We start from the raw sequence: 19,461 nt of genomic DNA, 5'->3' as shown, positions 1-19,461 counted from the left end.
CATTTTTACTTCCAACTTTGTAATACTTTACATTTACTGACATGTAATTTCATTTGCCCCAAATCTGCCCAGGCCTGTCCACGTCCATCTGTAATGATTCAACAGAATCACCATTATTTGCCAAACCACCTAGTTTGGTATCATCTGTAGACTTAACCAGCTTATCATTTATATTGCTATCCAGATCATTTAAAAATATTAACAATAGCAGCGACCCAAGCACTGCCCCCTGTAGGACACGACTCTTAACTTCAGCCAGTTCTGATGAGGTAGCGTCAGTGGGGCAGCAGCTGTGTTTTGTGGCGGTTTTTACATCCCTGTCCTCACCTCTGGTAATGAACTGAGGGTAATAACCGAAAAATTAGATAAAATACATATATATATATATATATATATATATATTTGCAAACTCACTTAATTCAGTTTGGGGAGTGATAGTCTGTCCCAGCAGCAGTGGACATGAGGCAGCAAACAACACTGGACAAGGTGTTGGTCTGTCAAAGGGCAGACACTCAGGCTAACATTCTGGGGCCGGCTTAGTGTCACCAAATGAACTAAACCTGCAAGTCTTGGAGGATGTGGGACTAAAACCAAAAACTTAATGCAGACACGGGGAGAACATGCAGACTCAACATAGGTGACAGCAGGGGGTGATGTGACCCCAGAGCACAGGATCTGTGTGGAAACAGCACTGACCTCTGCGCCACTCTGCATGGAGATAGAGGTTTTCAATTCTTTTTTGCCTTTGCTTTCTCCTAAACAAAAAACAACACCTCAAACAGCAATGTCAAAAAAAAAAAATGTGCATGTAAGAAAAATCTTAGTGGACAGCTCCAGTAACTCTAACTGCGAGGGTCTCTTCCTTTTTCAACTGCAGTTATATATTTCCAGGGGTCCTTGTGCAGGACTGTATATGTCATTGTAAACAGGTTTTAAGGAGTTTGGCTGCGGGCTTAGAAGACCGATGTCTGACAAGGATGTGGTCCCACAGCAACACCCCCCAAAAGTCCAAATTATGTGCACATTGGGGAAAGGTTAGCTGCCGTGCCAGAATAAAAACACAGCAGTGGCGGTCAAAGCCTGAAGCGGGGCTGATGGGCTTCACCCCTTGTTGTTTATAGCAGGCAGTCAGTATTATTACATCGCAATGACCTGTAGTGCTGGTCGAGTCCCCTTGGGTTTACTTTCATTAACATTGCCCACTCATTGCCATCATAGTTTGACAGCTGGGTGGGCAGTTTGTTTTCTGGAGCACGCACACCTTTAGAAATACCAATGGTTGCCCCTTTGTGTACATACCACAGACATTACTATTATACTTCTACAGCCTGACCCCCAGTGTCCACAACATGTGTGCCCCGTAACTTTCATCAATGGTGCCCCTGAGATGATGCCGCAATATGTGACCCCATAAGTTACCTAATGAATTGACTTGCTGTGCCGGGGGGCATAAGAGATAACAGAAAGAAAGAAAGAAAGAAAGAAAGAAAGAAAGAAAGAAAGAAAGAAAGAAAGAAAGAAGACCCTTGAGATAACAGAAAGAAAGAAAGAAAGAAAGAAGACCCTTGAGATAACAGAAAGAAAGAAAGAAAGAAAGAAAGAAAGAAAGAAAGAAAGAAAGAAAGAAAGAAAGAAAGAAGACAATCGAGATAACAGAAAGAAAGAAGACAATTGAGATAACAATAAGAAAGAAAGCAAGAAACAAAGACAATTGAGATAACAGAAAGAAAGAAAGAAAGAAGACCCTTGAGATAACAGAAAGAAAGAAAGAAAGAAGACAATCGAGGTAACAGAAAGAAAGAAAGAAGACAATTGAGATAACAGAAAGAAAGAAAGAAAGAAAGAAAGAAAGAAAGAAAGAAAGAAAGAAAGAAAGAAAGAAAGAAGACCCTTGAGATAATAGAAAGATTAAAAGAAAGAAAGAAGTCCCTTGAGAGAACAGAAAAAAAGAAAGCAAGAAAGAAAGACAATTGAGATAACAGAAAGAAAGAATGAAGACCCTTGAGATAACAGAAAGAAAGAAAGAAAGAAAGAAAGAAAGAAGACAATCGAGATAACAGAAAGAAAGAAGACAATTGAGATAACAATAAGAAAGAAAGCAAGAAACAAAGACAATTGAGATAACAGAAAGAAAGAAAAGAAAGAAAGAAGACCCTTGAGATAATAGAAAGAAAGATTAAAAGAAAGAAAGAAGACCTTGAGTTAACAGAAAGAAAGAAAAAAGAAAGAAAGAAAAAAGACCCTTGAGATAACAGAAAGAAAGAAAGAAAGAAAGAAGACCCTTGAGATAATAGAAAGAAAGATTAAAAGAAAGAAAGAAGACCTTGAGTTAACAGAAAGAAAGAAAAAAGAAAGAAAGAAAAAAGACCCTTGAGATAACAGAAAGAAAGAAAGAAAGAAAGAAGACCCTTGAGATAACAGAAAGAAAGATTAAAAGAAAGAAAGAAAGACCACCCTTGAGATAACAGAAAGAAAGAAAGAAAGAAAGAAAGAAAGAAAGAAAGAAGACAATCGAGATAACAGAAAGAAAGAAGACAATTGAGATAACAATAAGAAAGAAAGCAAGAAACAAAGACAATTGAGATAACAGAAAGAAAGAAAGAAAGAAGACCCTTGAGATAATAGAAAGAAAGATTAAAAGAAAGAAAGAAGACCTTGAGTTAACAGAAAGAAAGAAAAAAGAAAGAAAGAAAAAAGACCCTTGAGATAACAGAAAGAAAGAAAGAAAGAAAGAAGACCCTTGAGATAATAGAAAGAAAGATTAAAAGAAAGAAAGAAGACCTTGAGTTAACAGAAAGAAAGAAAAAAGAAAGAAAGAAAAAAGACCCTTGAGATAACAGAAAGAAAGAAAGAAGACCCTTGAGATAACAGAAAGAAAGATTAAAAGAAAGAAAGAAAGACCACCCTTGAGATAACAGAAAGAAAGAAAGAAAGAAAGAAAGAAAGAAAGAAAGAAAGAAGACAATCGAGATAACAGAAAGAAAGAAGACAATTGAGATAACAATAAGAAAGAAAGCAAGAAACAAAGACAATTGAGATAACAGAAAGAAAGAAAGAAAGAAGACCCTTGAGATAATAGAAAGAAAGATTAAAAGAAAGAAAGAAGACCTTGAGATAATAGAAAGAAAGATTAAAAGAAAGAAAGAAAGAAGACCTTGAGTTAACAGAAAGAAAGAAAAAAGAAAGAAAGAAAAAAGACCCTTGAGAAAACAGAAAGAAAGAAAGAAAGAAAGAAGACCCTTGAGATAACAGAAAGAAAGAAAGAAAGAAAGAAAGAAAGAAAGAAAGAAAGAAAGACTGAGAGGTACAGGCTGCATGTAGCCTGAAGCCCCTTGAGGCAGGTACAGAGCCATCCTGACCCCAGACATGATTAGGTGGCCCGGACCGAATGGATTCTGAGAGGTGAGAGGGACCCATCTCCTTTCTGGAGGGAATTGGCATGTGGAAGTGGCAGACGGGTTGATGAGCACTCGAGTGGCCATAAGAAGAGCTGCCAGGAATGGACAGAGAGAAATAAAGAGAAATATGTAAGGTCCAGGGGTGTCTGTGAGTTGTATTATGTGGACATGCCACCCCAGCTACAGGGGATGGAGGAACAGGAAATTGCACCAGCAGGCCCACCGAGGCAGAAAAGATTTTATTGCCTGTCATTGTCTTATATTGTGAGGCTCCCTATGGTAACACTCCTTTAAGGACAATAAATACCTTCTTCTTTTGTGTATTTCAGCCTTTTCATAAAATAATTTGATCCAGGGCTGCAATGACTCCTTTCAAGGAAATACATACTACTCCCCGAGGGACTTGAGCAGACATGTGTGAACCTCTCACGTGGCCTCAGGTTATTTCAATAACACTGCATGTAGTGTAGGTCTCTCTTGTTAAAGGGAAGCAATAAAAATCATAAAAGTTTAAACAATGGCAATGGTCTCGTCTCAAGGGTCCAATTGTGAAGGTGCCTACAATGAGTGTTCGGGCTACAGCTAGCATCTGTCATTGTCCCTTTGACAGCAGCACACACCGGGGAACTCTTTAAGTTGCTGATTGCAGTCCGTAGCTATTTTCCTTCAAACTCTGTTGTTCATTCAGACAATGAGAAGTGAATGAGTTCCATTATTAGAACTGACCACAGTCACTACTAAGTTAGTGATAACATTTCTATCCATCTATCAATCCATCCATCCATTATGGAGACTGCTTAGTCCTGTTTAGTGTTGTGGTGAGTGGGCCTATGGCAGCAGCAGGAGGCAAGCTTTTATGGGAGGCCTGTCAACAAGTTTTTATTTCAAACATTAATCGTATAATGAAAACACATATTGATTATATTGTCTCACATTGTATATAACATAAACGGAAATATAAAAGACATACAGCCAGTTAGCCTGCAGACATTTGCTTCACATGCTGGTGGGTGATGGTGCTGCGCGTTAGTCATACGTGTAAGGAAGAGTTTCACTCTACACTGTACCTGTGACAAATATTACTATTGCTATTTTAATTTAATTAACAGATCTATGTACTGATACCAGTCACACACTATTTACAAAATAAATGGTGAGCCACACATTTTATGAATTGACAGTTTATAACATGTAATTATTTGGCTGACATCTTTATCCAAGGTGACTTACAACATTTATGAAACAATTACATTACATTTCTTTTTGGTTTTCCAGGCAGTTTTCTCGCTCAGGGTTACACAGTGTCAGTGGAGGGATTTGAACCCACAACCGTAGGGTCTGAAGTCCAAAGCTTTAATCACTACACTATATAACATCATTAAACTCTATTAATCCAGTTCAGAGTCATGGGAAGCAGGAGCCGGAGGCATCAGATGCAAAGCAGGAACCAACAATGGACAGAGTGCCAGTCTGTTGCAGGGCACACATATTCAGAAAAACAACTACACAGGGCAAATTTCATGACAAAGACACACACATCTTCAGGGATGTGGGAAGCAAAATAGAAGACTTTCTATACAGACTTAGGCAAAATATGCAAACTGAGCAAATGGTAACGACTAGGCGCAGTATTCAAATCCACTAGGCAGTGTCACCAACCACTGGGCCACCATTGTCCTCAAATATGGTTTTTGAAAGTAGTGAAATACTGGGACCTGTGGTCCTAAAATAAAATGCAAATCCATTTTATTGCCTACATTTTTTCAAAATTTCCAGAACACATCAGGTCATGAGCTTTCAAATAAGACCAAGGTCAAGGTTCTAGTCCCACTAGTATGTGAAAAATCCCATGACAGATGGACAGACCTTAGTATTTTATATATAGCTATGTGCATCATAACATCCATTCGGGTAAAGTCTGACGGTACGCTGTATTAAACCCCCCCCAGGGGAAACTGTATTCGTCAAGAGCACAGGGTCAGCCATTGCACAGCGTCCCGAAGCAATTTTCAGGTTAAGGGCCTTGCTCAAGGGCAAAAAGGAGTATGATGACCTGTCCTCACCAAAACTGTTCTTATAGCAGAAAACATCCGGACCTCTGTCCCCTCCTATGATCAAAGTTCCGGCCCCAGCAGTTTGCAAGAACCAGCAGGTTGCATGCAGTGCATACCAGGGCTGTCATTCTTCTTTTTCCTCTCACACAGAAGGTTTCTGTGAGTCGCTTCAATCTCAGCAGATGTCGCTATTCTTCATTTCCTCTGTGACATGTCACCTACTTAAACAGTCTGACTGTGCTGATTGCCGTTAAAAGACACAAACCCTAAAAACTTCACGACGGTTCCTACTAGACACATTTCTCGACTATCAGCAGGCACAATGGATACTGGGGCTGTCATTCTTTTTCTTTCTAACACATAACTGGCTTTTGCAATTTGCCTCATGTTCAGCAGATGTTGCTGCCCTTCTTTTTCCCTCAGCCAAGAAATCTGCCTCATGATCAGCAGATGTCACTGCCTTTCTTTTTCTCTCTGCCATGTCACCTACTTGATCAGCACCCAATAACCCCCCACCGCCTCCTTTGCACCAGCACTTATCATGTCATAAGCTTTTGATTAAAACCAAGATCAAGGTTCTAGTGACAATCTTGTAGACACAATCCTTAACATTTTATACAGTAGATATTTCTAAAAGTGTTCATTAATCTAGGGGTGTGGGGGCACGCTGCCAACATTTAATTATAGTGCCCTGTGATTCCAGACTGGATCGGGCAGGTTCATGGATTGTCTCCTCCTCCACCTAGGCCAGCATTCCCCCACTTTCAGGACTTCTGCCAGTATAAGCACAACACATCAGCTTCCACAGGTCATGGGTCAGTTTGAAGGATGGTATTTCACGTTCATGTTCAAGTTCAATACTTGTTATCCAGCCATCCATTTTCGTAACCTGCTTAGTCCATTATTTGATTCAAACTGGCCCACAAGATGCACTGTGTGTAATTTTGCATTTGTCTAGCCGTAGATAAGAAGCATTTTAAAGATGAAGATGTCATGAAGCTCTCTTCCACCAAACCAACTCCAGCACTTCTTGAGTGATAGTAACGTCGCCCCTAGAGGTATCAGTCCAGTCACCCTTGACTAAAAGGAAGCGACATGCAAAAGAATGAGTACTCCCTCCCACTCCCACCCTCACCAAGACTGCGGGTCATCTCATGTCAGCTTAGTGAAAATCTGGGCTGGAATGCACATCTAATCCTGGGCCAGTGTGAGCAGAGGTGCTCAGAGTGCTGGGGCCCTGAGCTGGTTTGGTGGTGTGCCGCTAAGCGGTTTGTGGATGACGGCTCCAGCGCTTTCACTCTCACTCTGACTCTCGCACTCACCCACAGTTGGCAGTCACTACAAGGTGATGTCTCAGTGTTGACCCCTTGAGCTACACCTCATCTCTAATTAACACTTGTCCTGCAGCACACCTAAGCCCACAAGCCGCTCACCAAAAGAGACAGGCTGCCCGCTAAAGGCACTACCACCCCAGTGCCCTCTCCTATAGAGAAGAGCACACTTGGCACCCCAACTGTCAGCTATTCAGTTTGTTACAAGAAACAACAAAGTTAATTCTGTCCCACAAAGTGCCCCCTCACTGAGCCACAAACCGATGCCAGTCAGCTCGGTTAGCCAGAACGGCACTCAGCAGGCAGCTGTCATTAAAAAATAATAATAAAATAAAATCACACGCGGTTCCAGAAATTAGAAAGCACCCACCCTCCATAAGCTCCAAAGGTGAAGCTCCTCTTCCTGTGCGGCATCCCAGCATCCGAGGGGGGGGGGGGGGCAGGAGGTGGGGGGAGTTGATGTCGTCCAAAAAGCACTCCTGCCAACTTGCTGAAGAGTCTCAGAGGCCAGTTACTTGGAGAGAGGCGCTCTGCCCCGCTGCTGGCTCTCTCTCTCTCTCTCTAGCTCGCTCACTCCGTGTGTGTGTGTGTGTGAGTGTGTGAGTAAGTGTGTGTCTGTGACTCCAGAGGCTGCAGCCAGCAATTCCATCCCAGGGTGCACTGCACTGCCCTCTTCCTGTTGCTCTGCCAGCTCCAGCTCCTCACTTGTAAGCAGAAGGGTTACCTTAGCAACCACTCCAGCACGCTTCTCTGGCTTTACTACGAGAGGAGGAGCAGCCGCAGCCGCAGCCGCAGCCGTGCATTTCACCTGGAGTCTCGAAAGACACTTACTCTTCAGTGCCGAGACAATTACATTAGCTTCCTTATAATAGGTTCATAAATTGGGGTTATGCCACTTGTGCAGTGCCGCTGCCCACACAGTGCAGGCCACAGAGAGTCAGCCCTCCAGGGAGGTGACCAGCACACCAGGCTGGGAGACCCAGTGAGCATCCAGGAATGTCCAAATAGCACTGAAATGCATCATGTGGACAATAAATATGACAAATGCCCCCTTATCTACTGTGAATGAAATCCCAAAAAAGTGTTCAGGTCTCATTGGAGTCTCTCTGTGTCTCTGCTTTCTCATATGAGTGCCCCGTGCAGTACTCATTTTATGAGTCAAAAATTCACATTATTGTTACACGAGATTCACATACAATACAAATGCCACTGTTTCACAAATGTGAACTTTTATCTCTCTGGAGGCAGAAATAAGCGTCTCGTGGGACTCAGAAGTGTCTGAGTAGAGACTATAAGAAGTCACTCAGTCTCACAAGTATCTGCGGCCTCACCCTGTTTCAGAAGTGCCCACTTATTGATGGGACTAACAGGAGTGCCCCTGTCCAATTAATGACATCACAAGCCCCCTCATCTAACAAGTGTCCATAGTACAGTTAGTGACACATGCAAGTCTCCTGGTTTTACAATGTCTCCTGCTTTATAAGCGTTTACTGTCCAACAAGAGACACATACAGGTCTCCCAGTCTCAAAAGTGTCTACTGTTAAGCCATGAGTCTTACAAGTATCTGTGCCCTAACTAGAAACACATATAAGTCATCTAGCGTTACGTGTCTACTGTCTAATTAAAGGCACTGCAACCCTCTGATCTCACAAATGTCTGCAGTCTAACAAGTGACACATACAAGTCTCCTGATCTAACTGGGGTCCTGTGTCTTACAAGTGTCTACTGTCGATTCACATGCACTACAAGTTCACTAGTCTTAGTAGTGTCTACTGTGTCTTACAAGTGTCTGCAGTCTGAGAAGAGACACATGCAGGTGTCCGGGTCTGAAAAGTGTCTACTGTCAAGCCACCAGTCTTACAAGTGTCTGCTCCCTAACTAGAAACACATATAAGTCATCTAGCATTACGTGTCTACTGTCTAATTATAGGCAATGCAAGCCCCTGATCTCACAACTGTCTGCAGTCTAACAAGAGACACATACAAGTCTCCTGATCTAACTGGGGTCCTGTGTCTTACAAGTGTCTACTGTCGATTCACATGCACTACAGTTTCACTAGTCTTTACAAGTGTCTTGTGTCTTACGAGTGTCTGCAGTCTAACTAGAGGCACATACAAGTCTGCCAGTCTCAAAAGTGTCTACTGTCAAGCCACCAGTCTTACAAGTGTCTGCTCTCTAACTAGAAACACTTATAAGTCGTCTAGCCGTACAGGTGTCTACTGTCTAATCTCAGAAGTGTCTGCAGTCTAACAAGTGACACATACAAATCTCTTGATCTAACTGGGGACTTGTGTCTCACAAGTGTCCGCTGTCTAATCATAGGCACCATAAGTTCACTAGTCTTACAAATATCTATTTTCAAGAGCCTGCAAGTCTAACTAGGGACACAAGCAAATCTCCTGATCTTACTCCTGTGTCTTACAAGTGTCTACTGTCTAATCACAGACACTACAAGTTCTCTAATCTTACAAGAGTCTACTGTGTCTTACGAGTGCCTGTGGTCTAACTAGACACAAGTTTCTGCTAAATAATTACAAGGCACTATAAGCCCACTATTCTTACAAGCATCTTCTGTCTAAGCAGAGACAAGCACAAGTCACCTGGCCATGTAAGTGTCCTGTGTCTCACAACTCTTGCTGATTAACTAGAGGCACATCCAAGTCTCCCAGTCTTACATGGGTCCTCTGTCTCCCAAGTGTCTACTGCCTAATTACAGACACAATTTCCTTACTCTTACAGTGCCTGAAGTCTAACTAGAGATGCATACAGGTCCTCCTGTTCTTACAAGTGTCTTCTGTCTAACTAGAGACATACATAAGTCATCTGGCCCTACAGGTGTCCTGCGTCTCACAAGTGTCAACTGTCTAATTAAAGACACTGCAGGTCCCTGATCTCACAAGTGTCTGCAGTCTAACTAGAGACAGAAACAAGTCCACTGGGGACCTGTGTCTCACAAGTGTCCACTGTCTAATCACAGGCACCATAAATTCACTAGTTTTACAAGTGTCTGCACTTGTATGTCGTCTAGCATTACGTGTCTACTGCCTAATTAAAGGCACTGCAAGCCTCTGATCTCACAAGTGTCTGCAGTCTAACAAAAGGCACATACAAGTCCATCCATCCATTATCCAACCCTCTGAATCCGAACACAGGGTCACGGGGGTCTGCTGGAGCCAATCCCAGCCAACACAGGGCACAAGGCAGGAACCAATCCCAGGCAGGGTGCCAACCCACCGCAGGCACATACAAGTCTCCTGACCATACTGGGGTCCTGTGTGTTACAGGTGTCCGTGGTCTAATCACAGGCGCTACAAGTTCACTAGTCCTAGTAGTGTCTACTGTGTCTTATGAGTGCCAGCTTTCTAACTAGAGACACTTACAAGTCTCTCAGTCTTACAAGTGTACTCTTGTCTCACAAGTTTATGCTAAATAATTACAAGGCACTATAAGCTCGCTTCTGTCTAAGTGGAGACAAGCACAAGTCACCTGGCCGTGTAAGTCTCTCTGCTGTTTAACTAGAGGCACATCCAAGTCTCCCAATCTCCCAAGTGTCTAATTACAGACAGCACACGTTCCTTACTCTTACAGTGCCTGCAGTCTAACTAGAGACACATACAGGTCCTCCTGGTCTTACAAGTGTCTTCTGTCTCTCTAGTGTCTGGTAAATAACTACAAGGTGCTATAGACGCCCTGTTCTTACAAGTGTCCACTGTCTAACTAGAGACATACACAAGTCATCTGGCCCTACAGGTGTCCTGTGTCTCACATACGTCAGCTGTCTGATTAGAAGCACTACAAGCCCCTGGTCTTACAAGGGTCCCGTGTCTCGCAACTGTTCTACTGTCTAATTCTGCCTCACAGGAGGAGGTTAGGAGCATGCCCTGATACAACACTTGGCCGCACCTACCACATAACAAACCACACAGGTGTCTACTAAATAATTACAAGGCACTATAGACCCCCTGTTCTTACCAGTGTCTTCTGTCTAACTGGAGACATACATAGGTCACCCAGCCGTGCAAGTGTCCCGTTTCTCACAAGTGCCTGCTGTTAAATTAGAGACACATACAAGTCTCCCCGGTCTTACAAGGGTCCCATGTCTCGCAACTGTTCTACTGTCTAATTAGAGGCACCACACGTTCCCTAATCTTACAAGTGTCTCCTGTGTCTCACACGTGTCTACTCTTTAACTAGAGACACCTACAAGTCGTCAGGCCCAGCTGGGGTCCTGTGTCTCATAAGTGGCTGCTGTTTAACACAAGACACACACACACAAGCCTTCTGGTCTTACAGGCATCTCCTGTCTCACTAGAGCCCCATAATGTCATATGCCTGTCATATCAGGGTCAACTCCAATTATCTCTGCCCCGCAATTGTCCATTTTTTCATACAAACTACAGAAGTGTCCCCATCTCACAAGTGCCCACCATTCTACCAGCATCAAGAACAAGTGTTCCTATTTCCTAGAAGTCACACATAGGTGAGTGCCCCCTATTTGCTGATGCCCACTATCTTACTTTGGCTCATTACAAACTCATTAAAGCCATAACATTAAAGATTACCGCAAGTTCTCAAACCAGCTACTGCAGGACACAGAGGGTTAACGGAGGGCTAAGGCGGACGCTTCTTTGCCTTGCCTTAGGCTAAGTAACGGACCTACACGCATGACGTGCACCAGATATTTATTCTGCCAGTATATAAACAGTCAAGTAGTGCACACATGCTGGCCTTATGACACTGGACCCATTCATACTGATTTGTGAGGAAAAAAGTCAAAGATAATTAGGCAGAAGAAAAGAAAAGCAGTGTTGTTGGACCCTTCTGAAGGCGGCACCCACTCTCAGCCGCCTTGTGAGCAAGACATAAAAAGTGCTCTCTGTGCCGCCCAGACTCGCACAATCTGCTCCATTGACAGAGGACTAGAAAAGCGTCTCATTGTTGGCTTGGTGTGTAGAGGAATATGAGTACTGACTGCCCCCTGCTGGACTGCCACAATACCTCCTCTCCTTATTCATTTCTATTTTTTTTTTTTTAGTCTTTTAATTTTTAGTATGTGTTCCTGACAGGACTGCCCGTAGGCCATACAAGTTGGCAACCTGGTGACAACAGCGTGAATATAATGACCACAAAATGCATGGGTGAAGTCAGTGTACCCAAGCCATACAAGATCTAGAGCAGGGTGGGGGGCAGTAACCATCAGAGGTCCTCAATCAGACCAAAAAGCAAGACTTTCTGCTAAGTGCCTCACTCGATGGCAGGCCGTCCCAGTGCCGATACCCTCGGGCTGTTCATTTAATAGAGAGCCACCTATTGGTGGCCAGAGTGGTACAGCAGCTGACAGCTAGAAAATGCTGGCAATCAGTTTAACATAAAACCATGGAGAGAGCAGTCATCAGAGCCACAGTGCCGCCTCATCAGCACTGGAGGGCGCTTCAAAACCAGGCTCCCCCCCCCCCAGGCCCCCCCCCCCCCAAAAAGGATGAGCTCTAAGAACAAGAAGCACAAAGACAAAATGTCTGCAGTTGGCATATCACATCTTCTGATTTAAGCATTTAGCATAACTCATTGAAATATAGAGAGCAGGCACTGTGCCAGTAAATGACACTACACTCAACACACAGGGCATGACAGACTGTGCCAGTATGCAGCAGTGCCAAGTGAACCTCTAATCCACCTTAATACAAGGGTAATAAGTGTCTGTGTATTCATCCAGTTGCAATGTCTCGGTCTTTCCAAAAGATGGCGCATCACATACATTTCCATCCATCCATCCATTATCCAACCTGCTATATCCTAACTACAGGGTCACATACATTTGTTGTACTATGATGCATTGCATTGTTATTCCAATAGAGGGTGAATCACAAACACTAACACTGCTTTTATGAATTCCATACCAAATGGCATATAACAGAGACATATTAATTACATTTGTCATTCCAACAGATGGTGCATCACAAATGCATTTTATTCCTAAAAATGTTTGTAAAGGGCCATATGTTTGAATGAGAAATGCAATGCATTTTATTATGTACTACATGCTTTACAAAATACATTCCAGACATTAACACTGTGGCCTACTATGATTACTTACAGTACCCATCTTAAGATGATATCTATCTAATATCTATCTGTCTGTCACACAATTACTTGTGAAACACTGGGGCTGGTACTTTAATTTTGGTCTTAACTGAAAGCATATGACATGACCTGACCCAGAAATTCAAGACATTTTAGGTAGTGGCAACCTGGTAGTCATAAAGGACAGCAAAGTTACCTGTGGTTGTGTGTTCAAGACAAAACTGATCGAGGAATACCATAATGGCAAAAAGAAAAAAAACAGCAGCAACATCTACTGAGCATCAAGCACATTGCTGAAGGTGATTAAATGATGAAGAACAAGAAAGAACAACCTTGCTTGAACCACATAGAAAAGAAAGAAGTAATCCTGAATATAGCTGGACCAGTAATGGCGCACTGCACGATAACGTGCAGCAAATACACTTGACTTGAGCATTTATAGTTTTCAAACTCTTTCTCTATACATTTAGCATTCATTTGCTCAGAGGATGATGCACTTGCTGCTTCCTGAGCAGCTCTTCTTTTCTCCACCCTAGCAGTCTGCTTCTTCTCTTCTTTTCGTCGGCATCTCTTTGCGTTAAAACTGATTAAGTCAGTGTTTGTGTTGCAATTAGTACGTTTACTTTAATTTTTCACTAAAGCTGGCACTTTAGTCTTCAACCTGCCTCAAGAATTATTTAAGATAAAAAAGAGGCAGGGGAAGTGACGGCGAAGGGATGAGAATGCTGGCTGCTGCCGAGAGTTGATTCTACAATAAAATAAAATAAAAAATGGATTAACCTAGGAGGTCAATCATCACTCCAAAAGTGGATAGTAGAAGTCACGTAGTATACGTGTACCAAATTTCAGGTGAATAAGTCAAACAGTTTGTGAGCTACAGGTGATTTAAAATCCTGGACAAAGATAAAACATTTTAGGTCAAGGCCACCTAGTGGCCAGAAAAGTTTATTGTCAAAAAAGCATGGTGCCCGCAAGCCCATCCATTTAGAATAATTCCCCAGGATGCAGTACATATGACTTTGGAATTCATAATTAAGTGTATTGTATTTAATGTTCATTGAACATTGAACTGGGAAAAGATAAAGAGGAAAAAGAAGAAAATCAAACTTTATTATTATTATAGGAGAGCAAAGTGACCTGCAGTTGTATGTTTATGGAAAAATAGTCACAAAATTAAGTGATGACCACCATAACAACATAAACTAAAAGAACTACAGCGACATCTGCAGAGTGTCAAGCACATAGCAGAAGGCAATTAAGTGACAAAGAATAAGGACACAAGATGTTGAATGACATTGACAAGGAAGACGTAAACCTGAATAAAAAGCAATCGAGCAGCAGACAACCACAATGGCTGTCACAAAATTAAGTGATGACCACCATAACAACATAAACAAAAAGAACTACAGCGACATCTGCAGAGTGTCAAGCACATAGCAGAAGGCAATTAAGTGACAAAGAATAAGGACACAAGATGTTGAATGACATTGACAAGGAAGACGTAAACCTGAATAAAAAGCAATCGAGCAGCAGACAACCACAATGCTCATAGGCATGCAAGACAAACTCCAGGATACCCAATGCAAGAGTCCCCAGAGGCAGAAATGGTGACAATCGAGAAGATGGTCAAAAACCTCTGACCATATGGGAACATTGAGAGTTTACTAATGGTTATATCTAGCCTTTTGTAGGATTTTATTTTAGGTCTATAGGTCCTTGTGTGTAGGATTTTATTTTAGGTCCATAGGTCCTTGTGTTTCATTAGTTCCTAATGACCACTTTAGAACAAGAATATAGTGGGTGTGTGTGTGGCAGAAGAGAGCAGTAATTAGCAGCGCATGGCACACCATGACAGGTGGCACTAGTAAATATAAAAATATGACAGAACATGGCATCAGAGGGGAGCATGGGACAATGTAAAATATGACAGCCTGAGGCAGGCAAGACAAACAAATGACTAACATGCTGCAAAGCGGAAAGTGGCACCTTGTGGCACAGTGTGACCATGCATGTCACCAAAGAAGTGAACATTACTACTGCATGTGATAGAAAAGAGCAAGACCTACAGCATTATGGCAAGTGCCAAGCCAGTTCAGAATGCTATAGACAATGGCATCACACAATAGCAGCACATAGAATCATGTGGAAAAAGACTATACTGTGTGTGAAATTATATGGCACATTGTGGCATGCCAATATGCCAGAAAAGGTTGTACATAGCAGACACTGCAGCTGGTAGTATACAGAACTGCATCACAGGTGCAGGTAGGAAACATAAAAACATTCCAATCTATTCTTCATGGCAGAGTTTCAGAGAATGGTGTGAACCTTAGCAGATGTGGCAGCATTATGACCTTGGGTCTCAGAACATGGCAGGCAATTTTTGAGAAGGCTATAGATAAAGGCATCAGAATGCAGAAAGTGCCAGTACAAGGCTAAATGTGCCACAAGAAATAAGTAGAAATGGCAGAAAAAGGGAGCAGAACCTGGCAACAGATGACAAAGTGTATGTGGCATCACATGGCCAAACGTGCCATGAAGCAGAGCAGAAATTGTAAAATGGGGCAAAAGACTGCAGAACCTGGCAGCCAGGTGTTCCTATACATGGCAATGCACAACCATTGGATAGGATTAAAAAATGGCAACATAAAAAAGGTGAGAATGAAACATGCCCTGACAGCTATGACATGCCAGACTACATCTGAATATGGCATCACATAATGCCGACAATGCCCAGTACATCCTGGCAGCACATGGTCAAGTAAATACTGACCTGAGGTACCTATTTCCCAGTATCACATGGGCATCATAAAACAGTAACAAACATGGCAGGAATTATTTAGTTTGGCAGGACAGACACACCAGGCACAGAAGCGCACAGGTCTGGTCAGTCAGGTGGGCACTGACGACTTTTTTGTTGTACCCATTAAGCTCATCTGATTATGCCATTCAGTTGCTTCCCTTTTGACATCAGAAAAGCCGCAGGACTTTGCAGTATCTAAATCCCTCTTGTCCCAGAATGGCCTCCCAATTTATAAATATCCTCACTGGTGGTGATAAGACATGCAGAATCATTTGCATCACGAAAGTCCCGCTGCTGGTTTTCTCATGCCGGCACAGAAGATAATCCAAAACCGAGAGCTTCTAAATCGGATTAAAAAGGCCAGAAGCTGATTTACGTCTGCCGAGAGGGTTCACTTCCCAAAGCCTCTAGAGCTCTGTGCCAGGCCTGCAGCGTCTATGCAGCTGCCCAGCTCTATGTCTGTCCATCAGCCGACATACAAGAAGCCACAATGGTCACATTAGTGGGCAATAACCTTCTGTCCAGAATTAAGATCTTTCCATTACTAATCAGTGTGGTGATGATCCCTACAGCTTCATGGATCTAATGCCCTCAATGTGGTCTGTGTAGAGTTAGCATGTTCTCCCTGTGGCTGTGTTGAGTGTTCTCCACAAATCACCCAGGACGTGCCAGCTAAGTTGATTGGTAATTGCAGAAGGGCCCTGGTATGGGTGCTAGCAAGACTAGGCTCTATAATCGAGTGGCACCTTAGGCTGGGCCATTTCCAGCCTTTGTGCACAGTGTTGCAGTCACCATGGTTCTGCCTTGGATGAGGCAGGTTTAAGAATAATGAAGGACATTCCCAGGAAGACAGGCCTCACCATCTTCTTGTCCATAGTGATAACAGCCCTATAAGGATGGCATAAGGATGTCATTTTTTATCATCTTTTCTAGTGGCAGCAGTCTTCAATGGCTGCATTGCTACCATTGTTTGTGTCTGGGGTCACAGTGGTCTCTTTGATTGTTAACAGTCCCCATAATCCTTTTCATAATCATGAAGGTCACACTGGTGTCCAGTCAGTCCTTGCTATCATCTTGTTGTTGTTACTATGAGACCCCTTCAACTTTGAACCTGTCTAGAGTAATAGTCACCCCACTGATTGTCAGAGGTCTTCTTGTTCGCCTTCTTCTCCAGAGTTGTGTTTCAGATCATCTTGTCCCGAGTCCTCATGGTTACTGAAGCTATCAAGACAGTTTCCTGTGAGTCATGTTTGTGGACAGTCAGACCTGAAGATTTTCTTGATGACCTCAGCAGTCAGACAGATTCCATATTCTTCTGCTCCAAAGTGTAATGGGGTGGTGGTCAAAGTAACAGTTAAGTAGTAACAGTTAAGTCAATTTGTTCAGAGTACTCATAGTCACAGTCAAATCAGAGACCTAGCTGTCCACCATATTGTCTAGAGTCATTATGGTAACATTTCCAGAGTCACAGTGGTCAGTTTAGCAGTTATGAGACTCTCCACCATCTTTTTATCCCCACCAGCCTTTTTTCCAGATTTGTGGTGGTCTCTTCATGTGAGTTAACAGACATTTCCTGGGTTACATTCACTGGAGGACATTTCCTGCTACCTTTCCACCTCTTTAATGAACACACAACTCCCCCCTCAACCTCAGTGTCCAGGGATCTAGGTATCTCCATGGAGTCTTCATGTTCTCCCTTTGTTCATGTGGACTTTATAGTTTGCTTCCACATCCCAAAAGACATTTGGGTAGATGAACTGCCATCTCCTAATTGAAGAATAGCTGGCTTGTGGACTGTGCCCTGGCTCCCCATAATAATGTAGTGGAACAACCAGTTTTGGAAAACAAATACTGTCCTGCAAAGCAGCTCATATCATGAAGACTTCTTTTTCTTTTGGCTGCTCCTATTAGGGGTCACCACATCGGATCATCTTTGTCCATATCTTTCTGTCATCTGCATCTTACTCCGTTACACCCACCACCTGTAGAAGACTAAGGGTTGAAAAATATCTTTAAGGCCTCCCTGACAAAACTATGAGTTGGCATTGCTGTGCGGGATAAGCTATTGATGGAACATCCCCTTTGGTGCAGCACAATTCATCAAGCGCCATTGAGGTGGACCACGTTTTTGATGAGGAGAAGATGGAGGAGAAGCCAGGTTTGCTGAAGCTACACCCAAACAGAACTTCCCAGTGACAGCTCTTTCCAAGATCCGTGGCTTGATGATTAGCATCTTAGAATATGGGAAGAGTGGATGGGGGGCCACTATCATATTCAAGTGAGAGATTGGGAAGAAAGCTGAAATAAGCCAAGATGAGTTGACTAATGCTAGAGTGGAACATAGCAACACCTGAACCCCTGGTTGATTCCTGCCTGGCTTGTCTTCTGGGTGTCTGGCAGATTTTCCCTTGTGCTCATTTGTTCACTCCTAGCATCCTGATCTTGTCTCACAGTCCAGCCTGTGACCCCACGTGGAGTTAGTGAGCAAGCAGTTTGTGTCAGAGTGCCATGGAAAGGACATCTGATATCTTCAGGGGGTCTTTGTGTCCACAAGTGCCTGATTAGACCCAGATTAAGAAAATGTAAGGGTAGCCATTGACAGGAAAAGTTGCAGATCCATTTCAGTCCTGACCAGGAAACCTTAGAGTTGGTGAATTTCCGGACTGCACAGACACCATTCAGGTCATATGGACATCACAGACTGCCAAATGCTTAAGCTTGTCCAACTTTCACAGCGTCACAGATCTCCAGCCTCACCGATGTGGCCAGACACTGCAGTTCAAGCAGAGGATGAGCAAATATTTACTTGGGGCGAAAAGAAAAAGTCCATCGAGATCAATATAATAACAAAGCTCCAGGCCAAATAAAGAATCGAAGACCGTGTTACTTCCAGGAGGGTGCTGATCACCGAATGCGGCTCTCGACTCAGAAGCTAGCGGCCTTCACAAATCGAGCAAAAGAGCAATCAGGCGGTGTGCACTTGCTAAGGCAGAAAGCATCATGTCTGCAATGAAGAGATGCCCCCCCAGATGCCTTTGATCTAAACACGCAGTCTCAGCTGCTGGAAGAGCAGAGTGCAGGCCGCTGGAGACTTGCGCTCAGATCTCATTTGGCTGCATGTGGTGAAGGTATCTTTGGTATCTTGGCACTCACTGTCTTAGCATGCTCAGCTCCATTCAGTTGAACAAAGCATTAAAGGAGACTGGTGGGGGTCTCAAAACACAAAATATGCAAAAACATGGGGGGCCGGGTGCCAGTGGCTTTCATCCATACAGTCTTTTCAATTCTAGTTGACCAATGGAGTAAGACGTGCTAATAAATAACAATTCCCAACACTAGTCCTATCTATCTATCTATCTATCTATCTATCTATCTATCTATCTATCTATCTATCTATCTATCTATCTATCTATCTATCTATCTATCTATCTATCTATCTATCTATCCAATCAGGAGGCCCACATCTTCCCTCATAGCATCAGATTTGCTAAGAAAACTCAGCAGCATTCTGATTAGGTTTTATAATCGGCTCTATGAAGCGATTACACTCTTGAGTTGCAGAGATGAACAAATAAACGTTATGTTATATAGCGCCTTTCATTAACAGCACCATTACAAGGCACTTCACAAAAAAGACAAGAGTACAAAGCAGGATGAGACAAGGTAATGATTTGAAACAGTTATCAGTTACACTCTACCAGCACGCATTGGGTCATAAGTTCTCGATCGAGACCAAGATCGAGGTCCGAGCCCCTATAGGTTGTGAGTAATTGCATGACAGGTGGCCTGACT

General features: G+C 43.0%; 1 protein-coding gene across 5 annotated transcripts in view; it reads right to left on the bottom strand.

Moving 5' to 3' along the window:
- LOC114656272 (rap1 GTPase-activating protein 1-like) overlaps nucleotides 1-19,461 on the bottom strand; it is a 330,761-nt gene that overhangs the window by 192,900 nt on the left and 118,400 nt on the right. For 2 of the 5 annotated variants that reach the window (XM_051931108.1, XM_051931109.1), the window contains exon 1: nucleotides 7,154-7,302. The exons of the other annotated variants lie outside the window; for them this stretch is intronic. In XM_051931108.1, coding sequence (XP_051787068.1) covers nucleotides 7,154-7,197 — 44 coding nt within the window. In that variant the 5' untranslated portion in view covers nucleotides 7,198-7,302. Of the gene's footprint in view, nucleotides 1-7,153; nucleotides 7,303-19,461 lie in introns of those variants that run through there. 5 annotated transcript variants of the gene reach the window in all.

This window comes from Erpetoichthys calabaricus, chromosome 8 (assembly GCF_900747795.2).
Source record: "Erpetoichthys calabaricus chromosome 8, fErpCal1.3, whole genome shotgun sequence".
NCBI lineage: Eukaryota > Metazoa > Chordata > Cladistia > Polypteriformes > Polypteridae > Erpetoichthys > Erpetoichthys calabaricus.
This window is presented reverse-complemented; position numbering and strand designations above follow the sequence as displayed.